Source organism: Talpa europaea, assembly GCF_964194135.1.
Source record: "Talpa europaea genome assembly, chromosome: X".
Taxonomy (NCBI): Eukaryota; Metazoa; Chordata; class Mammalia; order Eulipotyphla; family Talpidae; genus Talpa; species Talpa europaea.
In genome coordinates, this window is record NC_140081.1 from 77,576,918 (window position 1) to 77,598,493 (window position 21,576).

General features: G+C 35.3%; 1 protein-coding gene across 3 annotated transcripts in view; it reads left to right on the forward strand.

The window, feature by feature from the left end:
* The window catches only part of STAG2 (STAG2 cohesin complex component), a gene marked incomplete at both ends in the record, with an annotated part of 69,028 nt that overhangs the window by 14,489 nt on the left and 32,963 nt on the right, over window positions 1–21,576 (forward strand). For all 3 annotated transcript variants that reach the window (XM_084258597.1, XM_084258599.1, XM_084258598.1), the window contains 11 exons: window positions 3,094–3,170; window positions 5,296–5,500; window positions 8,531–8,682; window positions 10,362–10,435; window positions 11,826–11,949; window positions 12,611–12,709; window positions 12,806–12,885; window positions 17,455–17,562; window positions 19,575–19,686; window positions 20,470–20,587; window positions 21,010–21,113. In XM_084258597.1, coding sequence (XP_084114723.1) covers window positions 3,094–3,170; window positions 5,296–5,500; window positions 8,531–8,682; window positions 10,362–10,435; window positions 11,826–11,949; window positions 12,611–12,709; window positions 12,806–12,885; window positions 17,455–17,562; window positions 19,575–19,686; window positions 20,470–20,587; window positions 21,010–21,113 — 1,253 coding nt within the window. The remainder of the gene's footprint in view (window positions 1–3,093; window positions 3,171–5,295; window positions 5,501–8,530; window positions 8,683–10,361; window positions 10,436–11,825; window positions 11,950–12,610; window positions 12,710–12,805; window positions 12,886–17,454; window positions 17,563–19,574; window positions 19,687–20,469; window positions 20,588–21,009; window positions 21,114–21,576) is intronic.

Sequence of the window (21,576 nt, forward strand, 5' to 3'; positions counted from 1 at the left end):
TATACGAAGTTGATCACAATATTCAGTGCAGTATGCATATTAAACATTGTGTATGTGATACCTGATAGACAACTACATTCTTATTGAGTCTATTGATGACAATATTCAGTGCTAATATTGCCTTTATTTTGCATGTATCCAGTCTTTCTGGAGTAGAAGTTTGCATGTGCCTGTTATTTAAGCAAGGGCCATGTACTTTCTCTTTAGATTCTTTGAAAGGTTGATTGTGGAACAGCTGAGCTGATGCCAGTGTTCTCTGTAACAGCATGGTTTGGTCAGTTTTAAAACATGGTCATAGTCATGTTGTTTTCCTTTTATCAGATTCATTTCTTTTCTGGCATTAGTGTGTTTATAAAGCAAAAGGTTTGTCATTCAATATTTGGATATACATTGTCACAAAGTAGGTTGCAAGTTTTTTTTTTTTTAATTAAGGTGCTGAAAACTTAAATAAGGTAGATTGAAGCACTATTATAATATTTATTTTAGAATTAAGAAATTTCCATAAAAGGAGAGTTTACCATATAATCAAAGTTAAGGTCATTAAGTACTTTAAAAATAATCATTTGAATAGAATCCTTTTATATTCTCTTTAGAAACTTTTCTAAGTAGACTCAGTGTACTTTAACCTTGTCCTATAAACTTGGGATTATCATTACTAGCATCAGTTATTTTACTGTAGTTGTGCCTTATAACATGCACAGTGGGGTGTGGGGGGACGTTTCACTCTACACTGAATGGCTCCAGGCTCTTCTGTGGTTGGTGATACGGTGGCCAGTATTGTTTCCTTCTTTCCTGGTCAGCTCTCTCTTTTCAGTTTACCCATTTTTAGCAGTCTCACTTCATGCTTCTCATACTTTTAAGGCAGTGGACTCTGATGGTGCCCTGATGGTGCCTTCACATCGACCTCAGGAGTTACATGCATGGAGTTTGTGACAGCTAGTTTCTTTTCTGCTTATTTTGGGGTTTGTGGCAGTTAAATGGTCTACAAGATTCAAGAAGAGGTGCTTTAGAAATGGGACATTTGTCAAAATGTATTATATTTGCTTTGAGATTTATATATAAATGTTTAATCTCATTGACATTGTTTTAGGGATTAAGTTCCTTGTCCTTCTCTAGTATTTTGTCAAGTTTCCCATACTTGGGTATAAAGTATAGGAAGATTCTGAAGAGATACGATGAGTCTAGGTTGAAATAAAAAGAAAACCCTTCAAAAGTTTCTTGAGAATGTTTCTTTAGCCAGGGAAATGTTACTTCTTCCAAATGTGCTAATATTTTAAAAACAATCATTTGGTTCTTTAATGTTGTGGTAAGTAAGGGCTTTTCCACACCGCCATTAGATATTGATCTTACCTCAGGGGTATGTAGCATGATGTAGTTCAATAACCTCAGATGTATTATTTAACCTCTTTGATTTAGCCTTAGTTTCCGTATCTGTTACCAGGGCAAAAAGTATGTGAAACGGTTGGTATGTAGGAGGCCCAATGGACATTAATTCCTGTTCTGGTAGTTTAAACTTAGCAAAAGGTTTTAAATTGCATGCCCATAGAGAAGGAACTCAGTAGCTCAAGTATTGGTAGTTCTTTTCAAGTTTGGGATTGAGAAGAGAATGAGGTGTTTTAAAATCTATGTACACACACATGCATATACAATATATAACTCTGGCCAATTGAAATAAATCTTATTATTATATCCAGTTTTTATAACAAATCTCATTCCTGTACCAAGACATTCAGTGGTAAGACTGGCAAGGAATAAACGATCCAGAATTTTGGTTTTGAAAGTCCAGTCTTTACATGTGGTGTTTTTTTTTTTTTTTTTTTTTGGGTAATCTGACACCCCCTTCAGTGGAAATACATGTACATTTTCCTGCATTGTTTTCCTATTCATAACGTTTCCCTAGAAATCTTTTCATTTGATCTCTGCCTGGCTAACTTTTACTACTACTTATAATGTACATTCTTTCCCCTTTTCCTATCTGTACTCCTTTAAAATTCTAAATGTCCTTATCCAATTTTTTCCTCTGTGGAACACCTGACTTAGTATTCATTCCCTTCTCTCTCGCGTGCCCCCCCCCTTCTGTGAATAGCCATTGTCATTCTCATTCAATATGACATTTATTATGTATTACCTTTAATAGTTTATTTTGTCTCCTCTTTATGTTGTTATTTTGTTATTCTTTTAAATTGTGAAGAAGGTTACAGGTTTCTGGATGGGCAGGAACTGAAAGTTATGTTTATTTGAAACTCAGAGGATGAAGACTTTTTCTTTTTTTTCCTTTTGATATAATTTATTTATATATATATATTACATCATAGTTCATTTTTGTGCAATGTTTGCTTTCTCCTCGCAGGTGTAGTTCCCATAGAATTCCCACCTCCAGTTCACCCGTGCACTATCACCATAGTCCCTTGTGCTCTTCCCTCCCCTGTTTTGGTACCTCTCCCTCCTCCCCTGCAGAATATCTCTGATTTGTAGTTGCCTATTAATTTTTTGTTGTTGTTATTATTTTTTCCCCTGATCCCTTATTTGGTTCCCCTATATTCCTCCTATAAGTGAAACCATCTGATATTTTTCTTTTTCCTTCTCACTTACTTCACTGAGCATAATCCCTTCTAGCTTTGATGAAGCCTTTTTAAAGGCTTAGTAAGTAAGGCTTACTTCCTTATATATCTTAGTGTTTAATAAAGATGCCTGACTAAAATGAACTCTTCATATTACTCTTTCCCTTATTATGTTCAGGTTCATCCTTACAGTTTCAAATGTTATCCAGGATGCTGCCTCATACTTGATGACATTTGGTTTATATTAAATGAGCTAAGCAGTATACATATTGTAGGCATGAGTAAAAGTAAGTCAGGTAGTAATGACCAAGGGTGATTGTACTGTAAAGGAAGGACTGTTGTTAGAAGTGTGGGGCTGTGTTCTTGTGCATGTTGAGAGTGACATTTTCTTGTGTTTTATTTATAGCATTGAGTATCATGGTAGATGATACATTCATGTGATAAAGTGTGCCTTATTGTGTGACTGCAGATATTTTAGTGTTGTTTTTTTTCATTCTGCCATGTATTAACTTCTCACACTTGCAAATTTCAGGTGTTGTTACAGCAGAAATGTTTAGACATATGCAGAATTCTGAAATAATTCGAAAAATGACTGAAGAGTTTGATGAGGTAACTTAATACCCTAAATGTTTTTATAAGGTTATGCACATTGGTCTTGATTTACTCTGGAAAGTATTCTTAAATTCTGAGTATTAGTGTTTTGCATAAGTTCTTTGGCATCAGATTCAGTCAGATGATGGTTATGTGATACTGGGCAGATTGTTGCCTTAACATCAGTTTTATGACATATAAAATTGGATTAATAATAGCACTTCATAGATTTTTTTTATGAAGATTGAATTTAGGAATGGGAACAATTTCTTAACATTTTTCAGTGTCTAAAGTATAGTGAAAACTTATTAAATACTTACTGCTATTGTCAAAAAATTAAAATTTAAGGAATAAAATTTAGAGCCAAAGAACATAGGAATGTTTGAAAAGGAAGATTTGGTCAAATTCTGGGAACCAGGTAGTTTAAGCAAAGGAATATATAACTGTTTAAAATCTTCACTTTTCATGAGTAATAATAATGATAGTAATAAAAGTAAATTGTAAATTAGACCTGAGCTGACTTTTTCTCACAGTGATATCTTTGAAGAATTAACCAATAAAAACATACTTAGATTTACTGTAATATGTAACTTCTTCAGGGCATGGGGCTTTTGTTTGTTCTCTTCAGTATCAGTATTCCAGTACCAGTACTTTCAGTCTTCAAAAATTTTCACCGTGAATTTTCAAGTAGTAAGCCTAGTCTCATTTGAATCTTATTTGATCATAATTTTTTTCTTAATCTGTTGAAAGAATTTTCAAAATCTGAAAGATAGGCAAGAGTTGTTAAAACAGCGTTGATGATCATTAAGTTGCTATTAATCAGTCTCCAAGTAGTTGAGAGGTAATTATGGATATTTTAACTTTCTAATATTAAATGTTTTAGTGAGAACCTTCTTATTAAAAGAAACAACTATTTGAGATAGGAATCCTGAAATATGATTTGAAAGTACCAACAAACCAAGTTGCTAATAACATTAAGATTATACATTTCAATATAGTCACTAAATGAATCAGTCAGAAAATATGGAAAAAAACCTTTTGAGGGAGGAATAGGTCCTTTTTCTTAAATAAGAATAATTTGAACTTATGTATGACATGACTTAAAAAATTAGTATTCTAATGAGAGAAGTTAATTGTTAAAAAATTTACTAAACTGTACTGATAAAATGACATTAAGACATTTGGATACTCTTGTTCGAGACTATCAGAGATTCTGTGTATTGGTCTCTGCTTTTATTTATTTTTTTAAGGATTTATTTTATTTATGCATATAAGAACTGGGGTCTAGGCTAGAGGTGAGGGCGTTGAGAGGATTCACCAGAGACAGAGTGAGGGGCAGCACAGGCAGATCTACTGAAAGGAGCAGCCGGTGAGACAGGAGAGGTCTGCTGCACCATGTGGGTCAGCTCCCTGGCTGTGGATGGAACTCATGATGCCACAGTGGCTGGCAATAGCTTGATAGTGCTGATCCTTTAACCCCTGCACCACCAGGGAGGCCCACTGCTTTTATTTTTTAAGGATTTGATTGTTTTTAATGGAGAATCTTAGTGTAATTTCATTGGAAGATGCCCCATCTTTGTATGGAGAGATTTCTGAGTCCTGTCTTTCCCAGGCTTATGCTATCTTCATTTCCTTTTCTTAAAAAAAAATAACTTGGTTGTTTATGTTTATTGACTATTTGATGTCCTGAACTTATGTTTATTCATTTTAATCTTTTGATTATTTATAATTTATATATCATTCTATTAGGCTGGCTGAGATTATGATCTCATTTCTTTGAATCGAAATTTAAAAGAATAGATTTTGTTCTGTTTTTGTTTTAAAGAACTTTAATAAATATGTCTTTGCTCATTGGAATGGCTTGTTTCATCTGAGAGCCTTTTAATTTAACCTCTGAATAACTGGTCTATATTTTCTGTGGTTAAGGTAAGTTCAGAATATCCACTTTGGTCTTAAAATAAAAGAATAGAGATGTTCAAATGTATCTCTGTCTTTGTATACTGCTTAATTTGAGGATTTATAGTAGAAAAAGGGTGAGATGAAGGAGTCTTACCAGCTTTTGCCTAGGGTATTTAAAAAACAAGTAAAATTTTATTAAGTCATGCATTTGAAATGAAATTACTGTTTTAAATTTTTGTTTTAGGATAGTGGAGATTATCCACTTACCATGGCTGGTCCTCAGTGGAAAAAGTTCAAATCCAGTTTTTGTGAATTCATTGGTGTATTAGTACGGCAGTGTCAATATAGTATCATATACGATGAGTACATGATGGATACAGTCATCTCACTTCTTACAGGATTGTCTGACTCACAAGTCAGAGCATTTCGACATACAAGTACCCTGGCAGGTTAGTATTTAGCAACATTTTCTGTTTGTTTCCTTAGATTAGAGATGAAAATGATTTTCACTTGAAAGAAATGAAGTAATGCTATTTATTTTGTTTATAAAGTAATCACTAAGAGCATGCTCTCCTCTCCCCTCCAAGCCCCTGAATTACTGGGAATGTGGTGGTATTTTCAGTTTCAGTTCTGTGAAAGCATTCTATAGTTTGTATATGGAAATTTTCTTGTGGTAAATCTGCTTCATTACTTAGTATACCACAGGAAGAGAAAGTGGTGGTTAGTGATAGAAAAATGAGTTACCAGGTAGGATATTGACAGCAAATTTGGGAAGACTGTCAGTCATTCTGGACATGTAGTCCTAATAAACCTTATTTTTTCTCTGGTTTATGTAGTTCCTCCTCATATGATGGTCCTTACAGGATGATGCTTACTCTTACACAAAAAGTTGATTTTTAAATATTTCTTAGTAAATTTAGACTGAGTTAGGTTTTTGGTTTTTAAATTTTAATGGAACAAATTACATTTCTAAACCTCAAACAATTCTAGAAAAGTGATTTTGGTAATGATGTTAATAAAATTCTTTGGTTTCTTTATGCTAAAGGTATAATTGATACACATTGCTGAATATGTGCTTTCTGATTTGAGTTTGAATAGATCAACTAAGTGTCACTGTAGTATTCTAAGCCTTAGTGAGAGACTACTTCAATTTATATAAAAAATTTTCATTCTCTAAGGGTAGAGATTTTTTTCTTTAGAATATTTTTCCTAAGAATTAAAACTGTGATTAAAGCTGTACTTCTGCTAAGTCCTCTGCTTAAAAAAAAATAAAATATAGTCTCCCTACAGGTTTTGTTTTTGTTTTTAGGTTGAAAGTCACAAAATATGAATGTGACTTTGGTCTGTTACCTTAAGTTATCATTTAATGTCAAGAACTTGGGGTCTCCGTGGTGGCGCAAGGGGTTAAGACGCAACCTATGAAGCTATCTGCAGCCACTGCAGCATGAGTTTGATCCCTGGCCATGGAGCTACCCACATGGCACAGCAGACTTCTCCTGACTCACGCACCACTCCCCTCAGCAGTGTATTTCAGTAGAATACACTGTTCTGTTCTGTTCCCTGCTCTGATTCTGGTGAATCCGTCACCACCCACACCTTTGGCCTGTACCCCTGTTCTTGTAGGCATACATAAATAAATAAATAAATCTTAAAAAAACTTTGATGGCTAAAGTAAATAACAAATATGATGGTATAACATGAGATATTTTATTTTTCAAAGATTTTTTATTTATTTACGCATACAAGATCTTGGGTGTAGGCCAGAGGGATGGGTGGGTGGGGGATGGGGTGGGGTGGGGAAGGATTCACCAGAGACAGAGTTGGGAGCAGAACAGGCATATTAACTGAAATACACCACTGAGGGGAGCAGTGGGCGAGACAAGAGCGATCTGCTGTGCTTGTGGGTTGTCTGCTGGCTGGGGTCTGGATCCAGCTCATGTCATAATGGCTTGCAATAGCTTGATAGCACTGAGACTTTAACCCCTGTGCCACCAGGGAAACCCAAGATGAAAGATTTTAGTTAGAGTAGAATGACAAACTAGTTTGTTGAGGGTGTAAAATAGCTCAGAGCAGATGATTGGGAAACCCCCCCCCTTTTTTTTTTAAGATTTATTTATTTATACATATAGGAGCTGGGGTACAGACCAGAGATGCGGGGGTTGAGAGGGTTCACCAGAGACAGAGTGGGGAACAGAACAGGCAGATTGACTGAAATACACTGCTGAGGAGAGCAGTGGATGAGTCAGGAGAGGTCTGCTGCACCATGTGAGTTGCTCCCTGGCCAGCTCGGGATCAAACTTTTGCTGCAGAGGCTGCGGATTGCTTCATAGTGCGGTGCTTTAACTCCTTGTGCCACCAGGGAGGCCCCTGGGAAATCTCTTTTAAAGAGAGCCAATAGCCACACATTATGATGTAGTTTTGTGTTGTCCTACCATTTAGTGAACCAGGTCTGAGCAACAGTCTTGAGTAAGCAAAAGCGTAAAATGGTGAGACCTTTCAATTAGTAATATAAGGTAGGAATTTGCAGAACGTCTGATAAAAAGCATTTTATTAAATATTTTGCTCTTTGTACTTCTCCCTCCCTCTTTCTTGACTTTTCTTCTAGGTGTGGTATTCATAATTTTACCATTCATTTTCTTTATAATATGTAAACGTGAGATTAAAGGAAATCCTACTGATGTAACTCCAGTCTTTCTGCACTCACAGTGTAACTTGACATAAGGCGCTCAAGCTCCTTTCCCCTTTGGTTTATTGAGATAACTAAATGACTGCTGAGGTGAATCATGATCTGAAAAAGGTCATTGTAGGGGATATGTGATTTGAACATAGTCTGAAGTCTGATTACCTTGTCTTGAATCCTCATTTAATTTCTTGTAACAACTGTAATCTAAAGCACATTTTTTTAGGATTATTTATTTTTGCATAGATGAACTGGGGTACAGACCAGAGGTACGGGGAGGGGGGTGGTGGCAGTGAGAGGATTCACCAGAGACAGAATGGGGAACAGAACAGGTGATTGCCTGAAATACACTGCTGAGGGGTACAGTGGGCGAATCAGGAGAGGTCTGCTGCACCATATGGGTAGCTCCCTGGTAGGGGATCGAACTTGTGCTACAGTGGCTGCGGATAGCTTCATAGTGCTGAGACTTACCCCCTTGCGCCACCAGGGAGGCCCTGAAGCACATTTCTTAGTCTCTGTGCTTCGATTTCATCATGAATGAAGTGGGATAATAATTAATTTTGAGAGCTGTTGTGAGGATTAGAAGATAATCCATGGAGAGAATTTAATATTTAAGTAACTGACATATAGTGTTTAATGCACATTAGTTATTGTTTTACTATTATTTATAGCAGTTGCAGTTTTCCTTTCCTTTAGAAGCAGAGCAGCCCATCTTGCTTATAGTTTATCTTAATTTGATCTTAATTTGTAAATTTTTGCATCTGTGAGACTAATTTCAACATTTTCTATTCAAAAATAGCTATGAAGTTGATGACAGCTTTGGTGAATGTGGCACTAAATCTTAGCATTAATATGGATAATACACAAAGACAGTATGAGGCAGAACGGAATAAAATGATTGGAAAGCGAGCCAATGAGAGGCTAGAACTTCTGCTACAAAAGCGGAAAGAGGTAAACCTTTGTATTGGATATTTAAGCTATTAATATGTGATCAACTTAGTCACCGTTAATTATATTGGTTATAGTTCGTCTGATAAATTTTTTTTGAAGATTTAAATTTAAATAACATTTCAGGTTGTTTACAGGTCTTTTTTGATGACTATTCATGCCAACACATCCTTAATGTCAAAATTTTCTCTCTGTGTCAACTAGGATTGAGTTCAAGGCTTCAAGTAAGGAGTCCAGGACCATTCCAACAAGTTGATGAAATGAGGTTTCACTTATGTGAAATCATTTAGAGAAATAACTTATAGGCTATTTAGGGTGTTTAATTGGTACTTTGTTGTAGTATGGGAAGCAATTGGATAACATTAATGAATGAGGAAAATATTTTTTCAGCCTTATGCTAAATAAGTCAATAAAATCTTGTGATGTATTTGTGATTTAAATTCCTCCTTCATTGGTGATAAATTATTTTGTTATAATTGGGGACTTTTTTTTCCTAATAGGCACAGTCTGAAGTTTCAAAATTAGTAATCAGTGGAGTTAAAATATTTGCCATCGTAATCATAAATTTACTGATCTTGAAATTTGGGGGGCTTGGTAGCTATATGTAATTGTGAATTCATCAATAACTTTTTTAAATGCCCTGCTTCAAGAAAAAGAAGCCAGCAAAATTTTTGTCCACATTTTTCTCCTCCCTAAACTTCTTATATTCTTCATATAGTTTGGAGTTGAAGAATTTTGTTCCTTGGTTTACTTAGTAAATTTCATCAGATAATTTTTATGTAACCATTACACACATCTTAGTCCTAGAAATTACAGCCTATTTCTTAGATGAAAGTTTAATTTTGTGAAAATAGAATGAGTAAATTTAAGAAAGTAGGCTTTGAAATTAAAATTCCTGTATTACAATATTACCTCTAGATGAGAGTTAAGATTTTAAACATTTTGTAAGACCATCTGTACTTTTGACTATGCTAATGAATATAAGAAGTATGTGACCTTGTTGGCATTATTTGCTAATGCAAGGTTATAGTTAGGAAGAGAAAATAATGCATTTAAAAAAGCATAGAACACAATATAAAGGTAATTGATGTTTATATTATGGAAAAGTTTTCTGGTAGCTCTCAATTTCTGAAATAATTTTCTCTTAACTCTCAAGCTCTGAAATTAAAATATGTGGGAGTAGACAAACCAACCAGGATTTGAAATCCTTATTTGATTATTTCACATGAACCTTGTTTCCTTCAAAGTAATTTATTAGACAAATTTCTTACCAAGTGATTTTACCCAACTCACTTTTGTTTTTTGAGCAGGCACTAGATAGCATGACTGTCCTTTTACAGGTAATAAAAACCAAGATAATGAAATATGACTATGCTTTTTTGATATGAACATGTATGTTACATAGTAGATATGTATAGTAACAAGCTAACATTTCTTTACTAAAAATTAATCTACCTGGTAAAATTTAAAAGCCAAGTCAAATAGTCCAGATATCAAGGGACTTTAGTTATCTTATAGGTAACATTTAATTTTTCTATGTGGTTACCGTTGTCTACTGGAATAAAAAATTAGATATAACCACCAAAATGCTGGAAAATCCTCCATTTGCTCCTGGAACAACTTTTAGATGTGCTGTTGGTTGTCTTCTTTATAATTGAAAAGAAATGATGTATTCTTTTCAGCTTCAAGAAAATCAAGATGAAATAGAAAATATGATGAATGCAATATTTAAGGGCGTTTTTGTACATAGATACCGGTAAGTTGGGACACGTTTTTTTCCTGTCTAATTTTTACTTATTCATGTTTGGATATATAGTGGTTTAGGCAGCAAAGAATAGTAGAAAGAGTGCTGGAATAAGGTTATTGCTGGAATTTAAATTCTTCTACTGACTTAGATACTGTGGGTAAGTTATTTAACTGACCCCAAGTTGTTTCCTATCTGAAAAATAGGGTAATGTTTTAGCTGCCGGGCAAATGGAAGCTACTGCTATTGTTAGCAGTCAGGCTACAGAATGCTTCATTGTTTTTGGAAATACTATGTTACTATAAACTATACATGCTGACTCCTGACTCTCCTCCTTTTGAATATTTTTGGAAAATTTATACAGATATAAATGAAGCATTTTTTTGTTATTTTGAGTGAGCACAGAAAAGAAATAAAGTAGTAATCTTACCACCATTTCTGCTGTAACCTTTTCTTAAATTTTGGTGGCATTTTTATTCAACTTCTTCATTTCTCTGGCTTGGCAGTTATTGAATCAGATTAATGATTCCTTTGTAATGTTCCTGTGTCCATTCTTATCTTTTTGCCTATTAGTGTTACCATTACTTCAGTTTATTCCCTCATCTTTCTCACACCTGGAGATTATTGCAGTTTTCCTAAAAATGTCCTTTTGTTGCATTATTTCTTTGCTCAAAAGCCTTCAGTGACTCACCAGTGCCTACAGGATGAATTAAAAATAATTTAGCCTGACATTCAAATCCAAATTGAGCTTGGCCTCAGTGTTGTGTGTAACTAATTCTTGCTTGGAAAATTATGCGCTAACCACAGACTAATATGTCTGCCGTCTTTTGACTATATCATGCCCAGCAGGAGTGATTAAGCTGGGATATGACATGGTATAAAATGTGGGGATTGGATTTTATTTGTGATTTTATTTAATTTTAAATGTTTATGTGGTAACAATTATTCTTTGCCAACTAGACTGTAAGCTCCTGGTGTTCAGGGGCTATACTTCAGTTCTACTTTTATTTATTTATTCATACAAGAACTAGGGTCTAGGCCAAAGGTGCTGGGGGTGAGAGGATTCACCAGAGACAGATTGGGGAGCAGAACAGGCTGATCTACTGAAATATACTACTGAGGGGAACAGCGGGCGAGACAAGAGGTCTGCTGCGCCATGTGGGTTAGCTCCCTGGCCAGGGATTTAACTCATCCCACAGTGGCCAGCGATAGCTTGATAACACTGAGACTTTAACCCCTGTGCCACCAGGGAGGCCCAATTCTACTTTTAAATTCCCAATAATTCTTAAGATAATGGTATATTCATGGTATGTACTGAAGTATTTGTCATGTCTTGAATAAACTACAAGTCCTGTTGTAGCATAGTGGTACTAACATGCACAATTTTCCTTTCTCTCTTCAGCGATGCAATAGCTGAAATCCGAGCTATATGCATTGAAGAAATTGGCATTTGGATGAAAATGTATAGTGATGCCTTTCTTAATGACAGTTATTTAAAATATGTTGGTTGGACTATGCATGATAAGGTAAGATACACCCTATAGACTGCTTGTCTTTCTATAGATAGACATAGCCTATATGTAGCTTTCATTCATGATGAGTTATGTGCATGAAGGTGATGTAGTGGGACCACGTACCTGTGGGCCTTTCCTTTAGTCTTTTCTGTCTGTTTCATGAAAATACATGTTTTATCACAAAGTCCCCTAGATGATTGAATCTTGGCTACAGTTTTAACCTTCAGTCTTGAATTAATATTTGTACTGAATTATTAGAGTCGTGTAGGCTGGTGATGGTTGTGATGGTGAGGCATTTCTTAGAGCAGAAAGAAGAGTCCTTACTCTGTTAATATCTGAGTGCTATATATTTTTATTAAAATTTTCCTTTAATATTCATTCTTTTGACAAACATGTATTTTAACCAGATTATAAGTCACAACTTGGCCTCTGACCTTTTAGATTTTTTTTTATTCTTTACCTTTCTCTTAGGCTGCCTCTTCACTATTGCATATGTCCCTTAAAATATTACTTTCTGTAAAGTAAAACTGTGAAATATGCTATTGTTTTTCACAATAGTACTGCTCTGAACAAGTTTTCAAAACATTAAAGAAGTCAATACTGAATATATCTTGAATGTTCCAGTTGATGGTATGCAGAGTTTTAATGCATTTTCTCCTCTCATGTCATTTAGCAAGGTGAGGTAAGACTCAAATGTCTCACTGCTCTACAAGGGCTTTATTATAACAAAGAGTTGAATTCTAAACTGGAGCTTTTCACCAGTCGGTTCAAGGTTAGTCTTACTTTAAGTATTTAAAATTACTTAATAATTTGAAAATAATTTTCTTTTGCTCCCCTTTTAAACATATTTTAATTTTTTCATTCTTAGGATAGAATCGTGTCTATGACCCTTGACAAAGAATATGATGTTGCAGTCCAAGCAATAAAATTACTCACTCTTGTTTTACAGTAAGTATAATTGTTACTAATGTCCAGATATCTGGTAGTAATACATAAGAGTACTTGATTTAAATTTATCTTGATCTAAATTTTAATAGCTTACATAATGTGGTTTTACAGATAGAAGTTTAATTTTCTCATGTAAAGTTAGAAAGACAGGAAGAGAGAACCATTAAACTAGAAAATTCTGGACTGGGAATTCATGTGTTATTCCCTTGGACAGCTTCCTTTCTGTTTTACTGTCTTAAATGCTCTTGAATTAAAGTTAAGCACTTGAGTTGTATTAGTTATGGTTATTGTATTTTGTCCCTTTTAAAAGTATTTCCTGAAGCCTCTCTGTTAACAAGCTGAATTTAAAATATTCTGTTATGTTAAAATAGAATAGTGATATGTAATTCATTTTTTCCTTTTTAAAAACATTGTGGTAATAGCTATGAATATAACACATTTTAAACACACTCAAGTGTCCAGTTTAGTGGCATTAAATATATTTTCATTGTTCTGCAGCCATCACCATCATGTCTCCAGAACTTTTTAAAAATGATTAGATACTAAAACTCCGTTCCCATTGTACACTAACTCTCCCCATTCATCTGTCTTCTTAGCCCTTCATGACCACGCTTTTACTTTCTATTTCTATAAACTTGACTATTTTAGGTACCTCATGTAAGTGGAATCATAAAGAATTTGACCCTTTGTATCTGGCTTGTTTCACTTAGCATAATGTCTTCAAGGTTTACGTACTGATAGCATATATCAGAATTTCATTCCTTTTTGAGGCTGAATAATATTACATTGTATATTTATACCACATTTTATTTATCCTTTCTTCTGTCAGTAGACATTTAGGTTGTTAACATGAGCCGAACAATAATCATGAAAGGGTCTTTTTAAAAACATAGCATGCTAACAAGTCTGATATTCTCAGGAAAATTCATTGTTTAGAGTAGCCAGTGAAATTCTGAGGACTGTTCAATATGATTTAAAGTCATATACAATACTTACAGTAATTTTTGAATTTTGCTACTGGTTTGTGGATAGCAGAGAACAGTGGAATAGAACAGAGATATACACAAATACATCTGGGAATCTAGTATAGTATGAGGGTGGCATTTCCTTTCAGAAAATAAATGGTTTTGTGACATTTACATTCTGTTTGAGAGAAAAATTGAATTGAATTTTTGTCATTGCTTATACTAGTTTTCAGGTGGATAATATGGTTAAATGCAAATAGATGAAACCACTGAAATACTGGGTGAAAACTCTGAGAATGTGAAATTTTATATGTAAAATGGGCAAGATTTTTCTGAGCGTGACAGAAAATCTAGACAGCCCCCCAAAAAATCATATTCTCAGTAAAACTGGGGGAAAAATCACAGAATTAACTATCATGAACTCAGAAAACAAATGATGGATTCAGCAAAATGTTTGTGTTATAGGAGTCAATTAGTAAACTAAAAAAATGGTAAATACTAAAATTGTCAAAAAATAACGAGATTGGGGCCTCCCCTGTGGCACAGTGGTTGAGCACTGGGGCTGCGAAACTGCCCGCAGCCTCTGCAATGCTGGTTCGATCCCGGGCCACTGGGTGAGGGTCCCACATGGTGCGCAGACCTCTCCTGCCACCCACTGCTCCCCTCAGCAGTGTATTTCGTCAGTCTGTCTGTTCTGCTCCCCGCTCTAACTCTGGTGAATTCTCTCCCACTCCTGTGCTTCTGACTGTACCCAGTGCGCGTATAAATAAATAAATAAATAAATCTTTAAAAAAAAAAATCTTGCCTCCACTATTTAAAAAAAAAAATGAGATTGCTCACAAAAGACAAAAGTTTAAACATGAAAAATTGTTTAGCCACAGTGTAAGAGACATGAATTAATGAAATGAAACCATTTTTAACCTGTTGCTTGACAAAAATACAAAAGTAGTTGGTAATATACTATGTTGTTGAGGCTGTGCAAAAACAGGCCCTTACACACTGTTGGTGGAAATATAAATTTTGGTATATACTCTTCAGAGAAAAGCTTAGCAACATCTGTTCAAAATTTAAAGTTTACAGACTTTCTAACATTGCATTGTTAGTGATAGGATTTTGAAACTAACTGAATGATTATCAATAGAGGAAAAATTAATAGCTAAATAAGCATGTTATATGGATTATCTCATTTAACGAAGTATATGAGATAACATAGCAGTAACTTTGGGCCATGGTGGTGGTTATCCCCATTTATATGAAATGAACTACATTGCAGTCATTAAAAGAAGGCAGCTCTAGATGGAATGACATTTTCTGAGACTGCGCTTAATTGTGTTTGAAGGTGTCTGCCAGTGTGAGCCACAGATTTTAGACCCAGGACTTATTCACTCCAAAGATGTCAAATCTCATCATATGCCATTGTAATTTGTCCTAGTATCTTCCACCAGCTTAGCCAGGGCACTTTCATTTTTGGAATTAACGTATGTGATGACGACAGTGGTAAAAGTCTTCCTGTGGATCAGACACCTCAGCTGGGTCTTTCCCTCGATAATGCAGTAGGATCTGTGACACAAGGCAGCCAGGAAGACAACCAGCTTGATGCAATCCACGTAATGTGCAGTCACCACCAGCAGAACCTTCTTGATCATACCATGGTAGTGACAATACTAACCCCTGCTCGAAGGACAGGTGGCTTCTTAGAGGGGACATAGCCTTTGCCAGCAGCTTTCTTAGCATAGGCTGACAATTGGTGCTGCTGCTTTTGGTCATTCTCTGGTCTGTACGTTTCCGTCATCTCAAGCAGTTGAGTAGCTGTTTGTCAGTACAAGGCGTGGGTGAACTATTGATAGTTAATGGCGAGAGACACTTTCAGCCATTTATATAAGACAGTCCTTTACTGCTGCAGCTGTATGTAGCGGGACCATTTGACAAAGCAGGTGAGGTCTCTTTTGTCCAATGCCAAAGTTCTTGGGCCTTCTCTCAAATTAGGGGATTTACCACCTTCTTGGCCTTCTGCTTCCTTGAATGACTGGGGTCGGGGCTCTCTTCGGAATTCCCCTTGGCCATCTTTCCTTTGGCATCTTGGGTGACTGCAGGAGAGGGAGAGGAGCAGTCTTAACACATTGCAGTTTTTCCCTTTAATTTTTAATTGGATTTAAAAATTATGAGTATGTGTACATCTTTTAAAAATATTGATAGAGTACTGAAATGTGTATAAGAAAGTAATAGTATTCTACATTTACCTCTTTAACTTCTTCCCCTTCCCTCTGTCATACCCTATGGATGTCTTTCTTTCTGATAACTTTGAAGGGTAACAGCCAATCATTTATGTTGATTTGGCCATGTATATACCTATAACTGAATCTTGTTGGAAACTTTCCTTCTCAGACAGCTAACATGAGTAAACTAATGCAGATTTACTATATTTGAATGGATTTTGATAATTCTTTTCATTATAAAACAATACATGTGGTTTCTGCAAAAACAGTCCAGTGTTATATAAAGTCATTTAAATCAAAGTGATTTTGATACTTAAATTTCATCATTATCATTTTGCTTCTTAAAAAGAGGGCTATGTATTTAAATATTAGGCTTTCAGAAATCTTGAGCACAGCAGAAAATGAAAAAGGATCTGAGCTTCTCAACTAGCCATTTAATATTGTTAAGGTTTTCTCTCTCCTGGTGGTTCTGTGATTTTTTTTGTTTTTTGTTTTTTTTTGTTTTGTTTTGTTTTTTTTGGTGGGACCCTCGCCGGTGGCCGGGGAATGAACCGGCGCTGCAGAGGCTGCGGGCAGTCCCGCAGCCCAGCGCTCAACTGCTGCACCACCCGGGGAGGCCCCGGTTCTGTGATTTTTAAATTTACATATAATGGTGAAAACCTAGATTGAAACAAAAAACCACATATTTAGGAGGGTAAGAGGTAGCAGAGACCAGGATCCTGAATGCAGCGGCCCTAAAGAAGGAACCCAGCAAGGTTTATATTGGGGTACTATGTTTACTGGGCCTAATAATGATTTGATTTACCAAGATTTTTTTAGGTTAATTTTATTCTTTTAAAATAAGATCAGGAAAAGGAGCACTACATTTTTGTGAGATTTTTCTCTGTGATAGAGTGTAATAAAATGTTGGTGGTACTTAAATTTTAATTGGAAAAACCATTTGCATTGCCTTATGGTGTTCAGAATGTGGTGGATGCCGTATTAATCATTGTGAGATAATTGGGGTGGTAGTATACTTTAATGTTGTGATATCTCTTTCCTTAATATTACTGTGAAATATAGGCAGTGTTCTCTGATTATTAATGCAAAGCTTTTAGTTGCCACTATATTTATATGATTTAGTCTGGCATTGTCAAATTTTAATATTAATATGTTTTCACTACACACATTCAGTATTTGCTCTAATTTTACTTCCCATTAACCTTAGAATTTAATGAAATACTTCTTTTGTTAGGGCAAACTTTTGCTTACAATAATCAAAGTCATTTTTATTTTTTTAATACAAGTTTGTAAAAGTAATATTTTTTAAGGTCTGATTTTGGGTATCTGTAGTCATGCTTAAAATTATGACACTATTAAAAAAAAACAACTCATTCCTTACTTTTTAGGAGTAGTGAAGAAGTTCTTACTGCTGAAGATTGTGAAAATGTCTACCATCTGGTTTATTCGGCTCACCGGCCAGTAGCAGTAGCAGCTGGAGAATTTCTCTACAAAAAGTAAATCTATATTTGTAATTTATTTTCTAAAGTGTACTTTTATGATATTATCATGTTAAAATGAAATAAAACATACAACTTACTGAAGAAATCATTAAGTATAGGTGAGATTGAAACTTTCAGATTTTACTGTTTGCTTTAAGTTTCAATTTTCCTTTGAAAGTTATTTCTTTAAAGGGAAATGTGTCCATGTCTTAATGGATATGCTTAAAAATATACCTAACTATACCATAATGTTTAAGATTGATCTCTACTAATTTTTCACTCCTTTTTTTCCTCTGATGTCAATTTCCTAATATTGCCCATACTCTAATATTTAATCTTTATTCAGTTTTTGTCTTAGAATACATGAAAACAGGGCCTCTCTGGTGGCACAGCGGGTTGAGCACAGCGCTGTGAAGCTGTCTGCAGCCTCTGCAGTGCCAGTTCGATTCCCAGCCGGCCAGGGAGAGTCCCACATGACACGGCAGACCTCTCCTGTCTCACCCGCTGCTCCCCTCAGCAGTGTATTTTGGTCCTTCTGCCTGTTCTACTCCCTGCTCTGTCTCTGGTGAATTCTCTCACCCTCTGGAGCCTCTGGCTTGTACCCCAGTGCTTGTATAAATAAATAAATCTTTTCAAAAAAAAAAGAATGCATGAAAACATTTTGCTTAAAATGATAATTATGTTTGACATAAAAATCCCAAAAGTCCTGTAGTCTTTACTTTTATAATGCTGTCTGACACCTCAGATTAGGTGGGATGGGTAGCAGTATGAATATCTGATCACAGAACACATTCAGCAAATGTTTATAATGGCTTAAAAAGGGAACAGTATCAACCACGTCGACTAAACAATATTGTAAGATTTTATTAAAATGCCCTTTTGGGGAGAAGCAAGCCTTCATTAGAAAGGATATGTGATATGAAGGAATCATGCTACAGTTCTATTTTCATTGTTAATGCAGTGATAGTTATCCTTTGTTGTTTTTAAGGGTTATGACCATGATATCCATAGAAAGTGGCCATTAAGTTTAAACTTGGGAAAATTTTGTAAGACCTATAGAAGAAAATTATTATATGTTTAGTTTAAAAGAACAATATTTAATACTACAGATTCATATCCATAAATAGTATAGGTTAGTAATTGTAGTACTTTCACAAAAGGACATGATTACATAAAACACATCAGAGTTTTTAAAAAGGGAGCAATTAGCTTAAGAAGGTAATTTAGGAGAACTTTAAAAGTACCATGAAGTGTGAGAGGAAAAAGATTTATAGCAGGGCTTCCCCTGGTGGCACAGGCAGTTGAGCGCTGCGCTGTGAAGCTGTCCGCAGCCTCTGCAGCGCCGGTTTGATCCTGGCCGGCCGGCTAGGGTCCCACATGGTGTGGCAGACCTCTCCTGTCTCGCCCACTGCTCCCCTCAGCAGTGTATTTCGTCAGTCTACCTGTTCTGTTCCCCACTCTGTCTCTGGTGAATCCTCTCACCCTCCCGCGCATCTGGCCTGTACCCCTGCTCTTGTATAAATAAAAAATTAAAAAAAAGATTTATGGCAGTTAATTTGCTTGGGTATAAAGTTGGGCACTATTATACCTCTCTGGTTCCCATTAACTCCTTTGTTGTTGATGTTTTATGTTTGGAATCCATACAGGTTTGGTGATGTTTTTGTTGTTGTTGGGTTTTTTTTGTTTTTTTAATAGGTAAGGGAGTTTTTAAAAAAAAAAATATTTATGCATTTGATAGCTGGGGTGTAGGTTAGAGGTACAGTGGGGCAGGGGGCGGGGAGTAAGAGGATTCACCAGAGACAGACTGGGTAGCAGAACAGGTGGATTGACTGAAATACACTGCTGAGTGGAGCAGTGGGTGAGACAGGAGAGGTGTGCTATGCACTTGGGTTAGCTCCCTGGCCTGGGATTGAACTCATGCTATAGTGGCTGCCGTTAGTTTCATAGTACTCAGACTTAACCCCTTGTGCCAGCAGGGAGGCCCTGTTTCTTTTGCTTTAAAAGTAAATAATTTGTGTTGATTACAGGCTCTTCAGCCGTAGAGATCCAGAGGAGGATGGAATGATGAAAAGAAGGGGAAGACAAGGTCCAAATGCCAACCTTGTTAAGACATTGGTTTTTTTCTTTCTGGAAAGTGAGGTTAGTTGATGTTTACTTTTGTACTTAAGTTCAAAATAGTTTGGATATGGGATTAAAATGTTCATTTTAAAATCTCTCGCATAACAGTCAATAGGATAGAGATCTACCCATTTCACAAAATCAAACAAAATATTTCTACTTTTAATAAGATGTTCAAATAATAAGATTTCAATGTAGTGCTTCAGAGCATGAATTTTGGAGTCAGAAAAACCCGATTATGAATTGGGCTCCTTGCTACTGTATAACCCTGTTTTAGTTAATGTTTATAAGTTTCATTTTCCTAGTAAAAATGTCAGCAAAAATTTCTGAAGTAACACTGAGATAATTCATGTAAAACTCTTTTTAACTCAGAACTAGAATGTAGTTGGTTCTCAGTAGTTGGTATCGGCTATTATTACTATTGTTGTAGGTTTTATATTTGTAGGATTTACATTTAACATCAACTTTTAGGTCTTCCTGCGTTTGAGGATGTATCTGTTTACCAGATTTTGAGAGGCCCCAGCATAAATTTTAGTTGTTCATATTATATGTTACTCAATCACAAAGAGCTTTTAAATTTTCTGTTTTTGTCTACAGAAGTACATTTGGTTTTTTTATGTCGCCACTTTACTAAGTTCACTTAGTCAGTTTTTAATACATCCCTAGGATTGTCTTTAATATAGTCCTTTGCAAATAATGATAATCAGCAAAGGTTCCATTCTTTTGAGTTAAGGCTAATATGCTATTTGTCTAAGCACATTACCCCCTTTTAAATTTTATTTATTTTATTTTTTTAAATTTTAGTTACATGAGCATGCAGCATATCTTGTGGATAGTATGTGGGACTGTGCTACTGAGCTGCTGAAAGACTGGGAATGTATGAATAGTTTGTTGCTAGAGGAGCCACTTAGTGGAGAAGAAGGTAAGAATGTTTAATTACGGTATTTGTTGTCAACAATTTTAAAAACAAATTTTACTTACTCTGTTTGTCTTCCTATGTTAAAATTAAATGATTGAAAATGTACTTTATGAATAATTTTGTTTTTATACACATGAATATTATACTATGTAAAAACAAGTAATTGTCCACATTCTTGAATTTTTTTTTTAAATTTGTGATGATTTTTTTTTGCTCAAATGTGTTCTATTGGTGTACATGCTTGGAATATTTAAGAAGTTCTGATTTGGTTCTGGTACTTTCTGCCATATAGTAAGGGTGTTTTTGTTAGTACATTGGGTCAGATTCTGTTACAGGAAGAATGAACTATTACGTAACAATTTTAAGTGGCAGGGAAAAGAAATAGGTTGACTCTTTCTGATCTCTCCCCCCTACCCCACCCCCAGCGCTAACAGATAGACAAGAGAGTGCTCTGATTGAAATAATGCTTTGTACCATTCGACAAGCAGCTGAATGTCATCCTCCTGTGGGAAGAGGAACAGGAAAAAGGGTAAGGCAGTATATTCTCAGTACTCTAAACTATATTTCTCATATTTTAATATCTTAAAGAAAATTCTTATTTGTAACCATAGAACCAAGTTTTGGAATCTTAAATTTCATTTTTCAAAGAACCTTTGATTATAAATGTGTTCGAAGTCAATTTTAAAGCATTAGCAATTCAGGGAATTTGAATTTCTTCCATAAGATACTTGCTTGGTTACTGTAGTCCATGTTGCATTTGTCCAATTTGGTTTATTTATAGATTTGCTTTCTTTTTCTTTTAATATGAAATTAGAAATAAAGACAAATATTCATTAAAATCAGGAAATTCTTATTTCCTGGAATTAGATTTTAATACATTATCATAAAAATTATATGGATCTGGGGGCCTCCCCGGTGGCACAGCTGTTGAGCGCTGGGTTGCGAGGCTGCCCTCGGCCTCTGCGGTGCTGGTTCGATCCCCTGCTGCTCCC